The sequence below is a fragment of the Taudactylus pleione genome, unplaced genomic scaffold, assembly GCF_031769625.1.
Source record: "Taudactylus pleione unplaced genomic scaffold, aTauple2 ptg000762l, whole genome shotgun sequence".
Classification (NCBI taxonomy): domain Eukaryota; kingdom Metazoa; phylum Chordata; class Amphibia; order Anura; family Myobatrachidae; genus Taudactylus; species Taudactylus pleione.
The window spans coordinates 371,845-381,994 of NW_028285164.1; the positions used below are offsets into that span (position 1 = coordinate 371,845).

A 10,150-nucleotide genomic window follows, 5' to 3' on the forward strand; every position below is an offset into this window, starting at 1 on the left:
ACCCCACTGGAACAAAGTGTCCCCTGGCAAACAGTCCTAAAGAATCTTGGCATCTGTGAGTTGTACTGATGGACAAAAGTGTGTTATTACGTAACATACAGCACCGGTCACTGGCGGTCGGGGCAGCTTGCCCGGCAGTTGTATATTTTGGGAGGGGATTATCGCACGCGAGGTGTGTCTCACGATAATGACCGACAGCTAGACCCAGGGACAGGACTGTTTTGTTGTAAATCTGGCTTAATGAAGAGGCAAAACTCCTTCCTGTCTATTTAAAAGAAAAAGAAAAAAGTGAGAAAAGTATTTATAAATAAAATCATTTTTCCCATTGAAAAGCTGCAAATTTTTAATTTAATATTTTTTTTCTTGCTTGTTGGGAATGCAGCGCTCTAGCAAGCCTAACGTGGAGATGTCACCTTTTCATCGGGACGTGTGGAAAGTCACGCCTGTGGCTGCCTATAGACTGGGCAGGAGGAACACCAAGAAGAATCTCTTTTAATCAGAGTTTGAAGCCTCTCCATAGAAACCAGCTGAAGTGCCCTCGGTGAACTCTCTGCTCCTGGTCCTGGCAGAGTCTACGCTTTGATCATCAGCTTCCAGTTTAACCTTCTGTTCTCCTAATTCTGATTTCACACCGCTCCCCACGTAATTGTCCGACCGCCTTGTACGCCGCTGTTTTCCTCCCCCGCCTCCCTTCTCACCACCATGGCTTTCCAGAAGAACGCGCAGCATTTTGGAAATTACGTGATGCAGCGGCCGCACATTGGGCACGTTTCGGGCGTCCCACTGGATAAGAGAACATGTGACACTTGGAGCGACATTTGGAAATTCCGAGCGCACTTTGAGGACGTCGTGGTGGCAGCGTTTCCCAAATCAGGTATGAAAGCGTGAGCATCGCAAGGGGTTGTGTTATAGTGACTAGTGTCCCTATGGTAGACTGTAAAAGATTACCCACTGTAGGTTTCTAATGCTGACCAGGCAGAGGCGCAAATCTAAGGGCTTGATGCAGAGACGGGCGGCAATAGTGATTTTTACACAGATCGAGCGATTGTTTTCCATGGCACATGCGATTGTTTTGAGAATACGCGTGCACAGAGGATTCATTGCAAAGTGAGTGACAGGTTGTCAGCATTTGGGGGAGGTAACGGGAGGGGTTAATAAAATGCAGATGTGTCTGCCTGTTTAAACGGCGTTACATGGACGTGCATAAATAAGCCCTTGCGATCTCCTGCGCAGTAGGAGGGGCCTCTGCGTGTCAGAAGAGCTGCCGAGTCTGCGGCTGGTCAGGCCTTCTGCAATGGCAAGATGGCCGCTTAATGTGCATCAATGTTACCGATATTTATGCAGATAAGGCGAGGGCGTACGTAGATAAGGCGGCGGTGGGTGTTTCTATGCCTGGGTGATCTTTGGAACCATTAGCATATTATCGCAGCTGCGTTCCGTACAGGGGCGTTTTAAGAGAGGAGGGGGCCGTGTGCACTCCCCGTGCGGGGCCCCCTCCTCTCTACCCGGTGGCTGGCAGCCGACTGACGCGGCTGGCCAGCCACCGGAGCATTAGCAGACTCAGGGCACTAGAGTGTGCCCGGAGTCTACTGCACATGCGCAGAACGCCGCAAAAATGGCGGCAGCGGCCATTTTCCAGTGTTCTGAGCAGCGCCGACACCCGACACGGGACCATGGACAGGTAAGTTTAAAAAAATATGGGTGCAGGGTGTGCGGTGCGGGGCCCGTGTACCCCGCATATACTGCACCCATTATAGATACACCACTGGTTCTGTACAAAATCACAGCTGTGATCGCATTAACGTCCATCTCTAAATCAGGCCCTAAAAGGGATGGCGATTGACCATCAATGGTTAGCGACCACCACCGATGCCCCCCCCCCCCACAATTCTGCTACTTGAGAGAAGTGAAAAGTTGATTCAGCTGTAAGATGGGAAAATCCTTTAATGGCAAACACAAATGTGAAAAAATTATTGTTCTGTAGCTCTGTTTCAAAAAATCTAAAGCAACTTTTTTCCTCCCCTAGAACAAAACGGCAACATAAACAAAAAAACTCCCGTAGTTTTAGTCGATGACTAAATGGCTGGTGAGATAGATCAAAAAGGTAATATGTGGGTCCTGGGCATACTTACCTACTCTGTGTAGCGGGGCGTGGCAAAAATGATGCGATCGTGTGCCCCCCCCCCGCTCCACCCACAAATGACAGTAAGCTGTCCGGTCTGCCCCTTTGCTCTGGCCACGCCCCCTGCCATGCCGATCCGGCTGCTCCCTCCTGGAAGGGGTGACACCAAGGTGCAGACTCCCCCTCAGTAACAGGAGCCGGTTGCTGACACTGTGAGGGAGCCGGCACTGCACACAGGACAGGGCAGTCCGCACCTCCTGCACCCCCCCATCCCTCGGACCCCCCGTAAAAAGCAAGGGACAGCGGGTTCGGGCCACGCTCCCTTCCCGCGAGGCGCCGCCTCCTTTTCCCTCCCCGCACCAGATGACAACGCGGGGAGGGATGCCACTGGATGTGGGGAATAGTTGATCCTCTTGCAGAGGGACCCCATTTTATCTTTGGGGCTCCTGACTTTCTGAGGATTGCCAAGTCTGGGCTGACCAGTTTGGGGCTGGTTTTACATTATTGCTGGGGGACCCCACGCTGTGTGTCCCCCTGCTATAATGTAAGCCCCCCGGCTGGCTCAACCCGATACTGGTAATAGGAAAATAGGGGAACCCCACAATGGTTTTCCCCCCAATTTTACAGGACCAAACCAGGCTGAAAGGTCCAAGACTGGTTATGGATTTGGGGGGGGAGCACACTTTTTAAAAAAAAAAAAAAAATTTTTTACAATTTTATTGCCTTTAACCCTAAGAAGCACTGTACAGATCATAGCATTTGGTTTATGTTGGGTTTGGAACCAATGGCAAATTGACCTTTAATAAATTTACCCCCTAAATTACTAGTATGATGCTAATTCTTCATGGCCCCGTGTCTTGAAGGTATCACTTGGATGCAGGAGATCGTGGATATGATACAGCAGGGAGGAGATGTTGAGAAATGTCACCGTGCCCCGACCTACGACAGACACCCCTTTCTGGAAGTCGTAGCCCCGAAACCCGTCCCTTCAGGTGAGGATTCTGATATATTAAATACTCCTCCATCTTCTATTCAAGCCCCAATTTACATTCCCGTTATTTACAAAATGACACTTTATTCCCGGTCCCTTCACTGCCTAATACATTTCTAGTGACCTATCATATTCCACCACAGCAATTACCCGGGCGCAGTACTTTGCCCCGTCACTGCCATTTTGTGCTGTGCATAAATAGCATTTTTATAAACAGTCAGCCGTGCACAGACATGTTACTTGCTGCAGCAAGTGAAACACCTTCATTTTGCACTAAAGTCTGCGCCACACACATCAAGAGAGAGATAAAATGGAAAAGTTCCCCAACTCAACCAATCAGCTTGTCATTTAGTGCTAGATGAATGACAGGAACTGATTGGTTGCTTTTGGGCAACTTTATCTCCCCCCCAAGTTACATAGCTACTCTTCACTCTCAGCAAAAACGTTCCGCACAGAGGTGAAGTGCTGCGCTGTGCGTCCCATTATAAGTATAAGGCCCACTTCCCCCCCAGTACTGAGCTGGGACAAAACGTACGGTCATGTATATAAGCGCCAGCTTATTGAGTCACCTCAGTAAAACTCAATCATAGCGCTGTCCTTCTCCGCAGCAGAGGAAGTTCACGCATTGTGTCTCGCTTCTGTTTAAGGGCTGCAGTTAGCAGAGGACATGGAGCCTCCTCGTATTTTAAAAACCCACCTACCCGTTCAGCTTCTGCCACCGTCATTCTGGGACCAGGACTGCAAGGTAAGAAAGGGCAGAAATGGCGGCTCCGTCAGGAGACCAGGGTGGGCCTGAGACCCGCAGAGGTTCAGGTGACGATAGAGATCCATCATGTTCCTCTGTTAATGTTGTCCTAGGAGCTTATTCTGTGAGATGATGAGTAGATGTACTGCAGGCCCTGCGCCTTTTCTCCTGCACAGGTTATATACGTAGCCAGGAACGCCAAAGACTGCATGGTCTCCTACTATTACTTCCAGAGGATGAACAAAGGCCTGCCGGACCCCGGGACATGGGATAATTACTACTCAGCGTTCCTCACTGGGAAAGGTGAGTTATACAGCACCTACATTAGTACATAACGAAGACTGTGTACACCTGATGGTAATGATGCGCTTACAGGAACCAAGGGGGCTCATTCTGAGTCACACACAGCGGACCATCTCTGTGCGCACGCTTAGCTACCACCCGGTCACCGTCCAGGAACTACCAGCACATTGTTAAGACAATTTCCGAGACCGCGTGTGTCTCACTGGTAGCTGCGACTCTGCGCGCTCGCTATCTGGATGCATACACAATGCACCGTAGAAGAATTGCGCATTCCAAAATGAACACTCAACTGCGTCCGATATCGGCAGTGGCTCCGACTCTATCAGGTCCAAAGTGTTTATGCTCACAGGGGTATTACCTTCCGCCACCAAAATTAAATGTAATATATATATACAAATCCTGTACAAAGAAAATGTACCTGGCATAATATTTATGTTTTTATTGGGATTTTGCACTTCTCCTCACTTCCTAATTACTGTGTAAGTACAGCTGCACATTGCCTCAGGTCATCTGTTTTATCTCTATAATCTCCTGTTAGATATAATTAATCACACCGGTAAAGGTACATCTGCGACGGATCACCACGATGTTGCGAACGGATCGGAAACGCCGATCCGCCGGTCTGAAATGCCGACTGGCAGCCGTCGATGTTCCGTGATCCGTCACAGGATCATTTTTTGATCGTGATCGGCATATCTGCGATGTCGGGTTGCAGGATATCTACATGGCGGCGATCCATCTATGATGTATGGGTGCCTTAACTCATTGTGATCTGTCTGACTGCTGTACTCTAGAATTAACTCCTTACCTGCCAGGATGTATACATCTCTATAAATATCCATCATATGTAGATATGCCTTGTAAATATAAAGTAAGTTTAGATGATACATACATGGAAACCAGGGGCGTTTCTAGAGAGGAGGGGGCCCGTGTGCAGTCTCCGACACGGGCCCCTCCTCTCCGCCCGGCGGCCAGCAGCGCACTGAGCTGTGCGCGGCCAGCGCCGGAGTTATAGACTCTGGGCACTAGAGTGTGCCCAGAGTCTATAATGTATGCACAGATCACCGGGAAAATGGCCGCGGCGGTCATTTTCCCTGTACTGTGCATGCGGAAACGATGCTATTTTCCAATCGTTTTACATAGCCGGACCCCGAGCCGACGTGGGACTCCGGAGAGGTAAGTAATATTATGGGTGCAGGGTGTGCAGTGCGGGGCCCTCCTGGACCCAGGGGCCCGTGTTCCCCGCACACCCTGCACCCATTATAGATATGCCCCAGATGGCAACGCTGGCAAATGTCTCACCAATTGGTGACACCACTAATAAGATGCCCTGGAGAGAGAGTATCTCCTGATCTGATCCCACTTTACTGCAAGTTATATTCCTTTTACACCAAAGTCCCGGGTCTGACCCGGGATTTGGAACACGTTTCCAACCCAGATCAGACCCGGGACAGACCCCTTTTACACCGCGGAACCGACCTGCACCATTGACACCGGAGCCGGGTCTGCAGTGACGTTGCAGTGGGCGGTTGGAGATGATGTCATCTCCAAGTGGCGATGAAGCCAGCCACACCGGAGCCAGGTCTGCAGTGACCCGGCTTTTCTGGCGTTGCACTGCAGTGGACGCTTGGAGATGATGTCATCTCCAAGCGCCACTGAAGCTGGCCAATCGGGCAGCATGCGGCACGATCTGGGTCGTAGTGGGTATTATAGCTACTTTATATAAGGCAACTTATATGTTAGGGCAAGTGTATGTTTAAGTCTGAGCAAGGGAGCGGCTGGCTTGCAGTCCACTAGGTAACGATAATTATTTGCATTTTGTTAAATTCCTGCATAGTGGCTTGAATGTCGTTTCACATATGGAAGAAAATAACTCTTATACTAATGTTTTGTTATTTAAGCTTTTTCCTACATAAGCCCCCTGTGTAAATAATGCGGGATGTGACCTTTTGGTTGTAGAAGGAAGCAGAAATCACACTTTATTTAGGGAGAGATTGAAAAGTGCATTTTATCCTCATGATTCACATAGGGGAAATGTCCTGTTGGGACCAGCTGTCTTCTTCCGCTGGAGAGTACATGAAGTTATATAATGATAAGATAACGTGTCTTCCTCCTCTATCAGTGCTGTGGGGGAGCTGGTTTGACCATGTCCTTGGTTGGTGGGAAGTTAAAGCCCAACATCGAGTCCTTTACATCTTCTATGAGGACATGATTGAGGTGAGAGGTCACCAGTAAGGGGGGGAGCCGCTTTAATGTAATTCCAGATAATCCAACATTGTCGCTGTCGACAGAATCCAAGACGAGAAATCCAGAAAGTTATGAGGTTTATGGGGAAGGAGATTCTCGGGGACGTTCTGGAGAAGATCTGCCACCATACGTCCTTCCAGGCCATGAAGGAGAATCCAATGGCCAATTATAGCACAATCCCGTCATTTGTCATGGACCATACCATCTCCCCGTTCATGAGGAAAGGTAACTTCTCCCAATAAATAAGTCTCCGATTTTGCAAAAACAGCATGTTTACTTTGCAGGCATGCTGGCTCTTCTGGTTCTCCAAGTGTCAGCATGCCATGACAATTCATTTAAATTGGGCAGCAAAAAAGAATATTAATTCTGTTTTTACAAATATTTATTAGCCTGGGGTGACACCCACAGTTATACTATACTGACAGGCCTAGGGCTGGTGGTTGGTACTAAGGCAGGGAGATCCCACGCTGAGTGTCCCTCCTGCCCTGGCTGGTAATACCTAGTGCTGGTAATTATATATATATATATATATATATATATATATATATATGAGGTCACCACGCTCCTTGTGCTCCCGATTTCTCAATACCAGCTAAGGCAGGAGCAGTAGTGCTGGTTGGGGGTGGGCTTTTATATTAAAGTGCTCGTTACCATGTCAGCCTTCAATTGCGGCCAAACTCACTGCGATGTAGCCGCGATTTTCTGTGACTTAAAAGACTCTAAAAATGGGGGTGATCAGCCATTATATGAAGCGATGGGACCATTTATTTTTGCGAAAGCTGAAATAATACTTAAACTAAAGCCAGAATTGTTTTTTATTACTTGTGGTAAAGAGAGATGTCATTTATCATATATCAAAACAGCTCTGTTCACTTAGAAAAACATTCAGAAGTTGCTTACTGTATGCTGCCATATCTCAGATGACTGTATGTCACACATCCCTTGTCACTAACTTAGCTCCATAATAAATGGCTCTGTTCGCACCAACGCATTAATACTGCAGACTTTGATAACACCCATTACCTGTTTATATACTGCTTTATTAAATGGCTAATCAGTGCACTATGGGGAGGACGGCATTGGGGCCTATTCTGTTGTGCGACGGCCCCAAGGACAGCATACGGGTATATCCAGCTCTGTTTGTATCAGGGACATTCTAAACCCCCTACTGAAATTCCAATGTAACAGATGGGTCTATTCTAGGTATTGTGGGAGACTGGAAGAACCATTTCACGGTGGCCCAGGACGAAGCCTTTGAGAGAGAATATAAGAGGAGGATGGAGGGGACGGACCTGACGTTCCGGGCGCAGCTCTGAGAGTAAATATCCACCGGCCACCCTGCACCGTCTTGGCTCATTATTAAATGCCATGGTGTGATAAAAACAATGCCGCTAGTCGCTAACTATATAGCAAGTTATATCCCAGGGGGATACAGATCTAACAAAATTTAAATTGACATTTATCACATCATATTCCATCGAAATTAGCGGCATATGGCGTTGTAAACCTTGACTGACTTTGATCTTGATGATGGACGAGGTCTGCTGCCCAAACCACGGATGCATTTCTACCAGTAATTTAGAACCATCGACCATCGATGATACAGCCTTCCATGGCCATCACTACCTACTACAGCCGTAACTATACTTTTTGGTGCCCTGTGCCAGAGAGAGCATTGGCGCCCCCTCCATTTTTTAAATAGGGACATAAGATGGCCTCATGGGGAAGGGCCAGGGAAGAGATAGGAGAGGCCAGGAGATGCTGGGGATAAATAGGGACATAATATAGTGCACCTGAGAGAGGGCCATGGCCTCATGGGGAAGGGCCAGGGAAGAGATAGGGGAGGCCAGGAGATGCTGGGGATAAATAGGGACATAATATAGTACACCTGAGAGAGAGCCATGGCCTCATGGGGAAAGGCCAGGGAAGAGATAGGGGAGGCCAGGAGATGCTGGGGATAAATAGGGACATAATATAGTGCACCTGAGAGAGAGCCATGGCCTCATGGGGAAAGGCCAGGGAAGAGATAGGGGATGCCAGGAGATGCCGGGGATAAATAGGGACATAAGAGAATGCACCTGAGAGAGGGCCATGGCCTCATGGGGAAGGGCCAGGGAAGCAATAGGGGAGGCCGGGAGATGCCGGGGATAAATAGGGACATAATATAGTGCACCTGAGAGAGGGCCATGGCCTCATGGGGAAGGGCCAGGGAAGCGATAGGGGAGGCCGGGAGATGCTGGGGATAAATAGGGACATAATATAGTGCACCTGAGAGAGGGCCATGGTCTCATGGGGAAGGGCCAGGGAAGAGATAGGAGAGGCCAGGAGATGCTGGGGATAAATAGGGACATAATATAGTGCACCTAAGAGAGGGCCATGGCCTCATGGGGAAGGGCCAGGGAAGAGATAGGGGAGGCCAGGAGATGCTGGGGATAGAAGAAGAGGAAGCTACAAGTGATAATGATAATACACAGGAAAACTGACAGGCCCAAACAGCGCCCCCTGCCCTGCGGTGCCCTGTGCCATGGCACTGGTCGCACTACCCCAGTTATGGCCCTGCTACCTACCAAACATTTTTACTAAGGGGCAATGTGTGGGGCTACTGATTGCAGCTTGTGATTGGTCACACCCGTGACATCCACGCCCCCTCGCCAACCAACTCAAAGAGATGCGGCGGAGATCAGGCAAATGCAGGGGGGGTTTCCGTCTGCCTGGAAACCCCCCTCCCCAGCCCACACCATGACCACATTAGAAATAGTAATATAATAGAATGTTACTAGTGCTGCATGTTCTTCTCAGTATCACAAATGAAATAATTAGCACCACCTGTAGCTTCTAACATGTATCAGTCAGTAATAAATATCCTGTGCACCAAATAGGATATCTGGAAAACATGCACTGTTAGGGATGTGCTGCTATAGAGCCCAATATGTACATATACATCCAGGGCAGTGCTAGGTTATTCTACTGCTCCCCCAGACTCCTGGACTTGCTCTAATGCTCTGGAATGGTGCCCACATCTATAATAAAACTATTCGGCTCAGGCAGGATGGCCCTACTGCCGCATCTAATGTCTTACTGTGATCACTGGTCCTGTATATGCTTGAATTATGACACACAATAAACTTTGTATGAAGCATATTAAAGCTGGATAATTCTGCCCTCTTCATGGACTGGCCACACTCACTCTAAAATCAAGCATTTGGAGACCCCCCTCTAGAAATCCTGCGTTTGCCACTGGAGATGCCCTGGTTAAAGTGAGGGGCCACCACGAATCACGGTTAAACTAGTAATGATCTTCGTTTATAGCCGCAAGCTCTCTACTGCCCCTAGTGGTACATGGGAGTGTTTATTTGTGTGTAAACATGGTTTGTGCCTAGAATTTGTATTTCTGTGTGTGCATGTTATTATGTGTATCAGGATGAGGGGGAAAAGTGCACAGAACAAGCTGGTACATGAGTAACTTGTACATCAGATCTCGTTATGTTATGTCTTCAGTGGATCAAATAGCCTGTGAGGTGTGAGGCACTGCTGGCATGATTTTGGCAATTTAGCTGCTACATTTAAAGGTAAATAAATGAAAAGGCAGAACCGTGGAAGCATTATGGACAGTGGGCCTGATTCAGAGCCGCTCGCTCTGACAGAGTGCTCGCTCTGAATCAGGGCCGGGCTTTTTTTCTTTTTGGAGCGGCCTCTTGGCTGCTCGCATAGCTGTTGGTGACCACCCACAGCTATAACGAGT

At 48.5% G+C, this 10,150-nt stretch overlaps 1 protein-coding gene across 1 annotated transcript; it reads left to right on the forward strand.

Moving 5' to 3' along the window:
- Positions 1-596: 596 nt before the first annotated feature.
- Positions 597-7,895, forward strand: LOC148476869 (sulfotransferase 1C1-like). Its single transcript, XM_088457489.1, has 7 exons — positions 597-874; positions 2,986-3,114; positions 3,761-3,858; positions 4,035-4,161; positions 6,284-6,378; positions 6,453-6,633; positions 7,612-7,895. The coding sequence occupies exons 1-7, from the start codon at positions 703-705 to the stop codon at positions 7,722-7,724; spliced, it is 915 nt and encodes a 304-aa protein (XP_088313615.1). The 5' UTR covers positions 597-702; the 3' UTR covers positions 7,725-7,895.
- Positions 7,896-10,150: the final 2,255 nt, after the last annotated feature.

Coding starts and splice junctions, on each gene's coding strand:
- LOC148476869 (XM_088457489.1), top strand. CDS start 703: ATGGCTTTCCAGAAGAACGCGCAGCATTTTGGAAATTACGTGATGCAG. Junction 875..2,985: donor GGCAGCGTTTCCCAAATCAG/GTATGAAAGCGT, acceptor CGTGTCTTGAAG/GTATCACTTGGATGCAGGAG. Junction 4,162..6,283: donor AGCGTTCCTCACTGGGAAAG/GTGAGTTATACA, acceptor CTCCTCTATCAG/TGCTGTGGGGGAGCTGGTTT.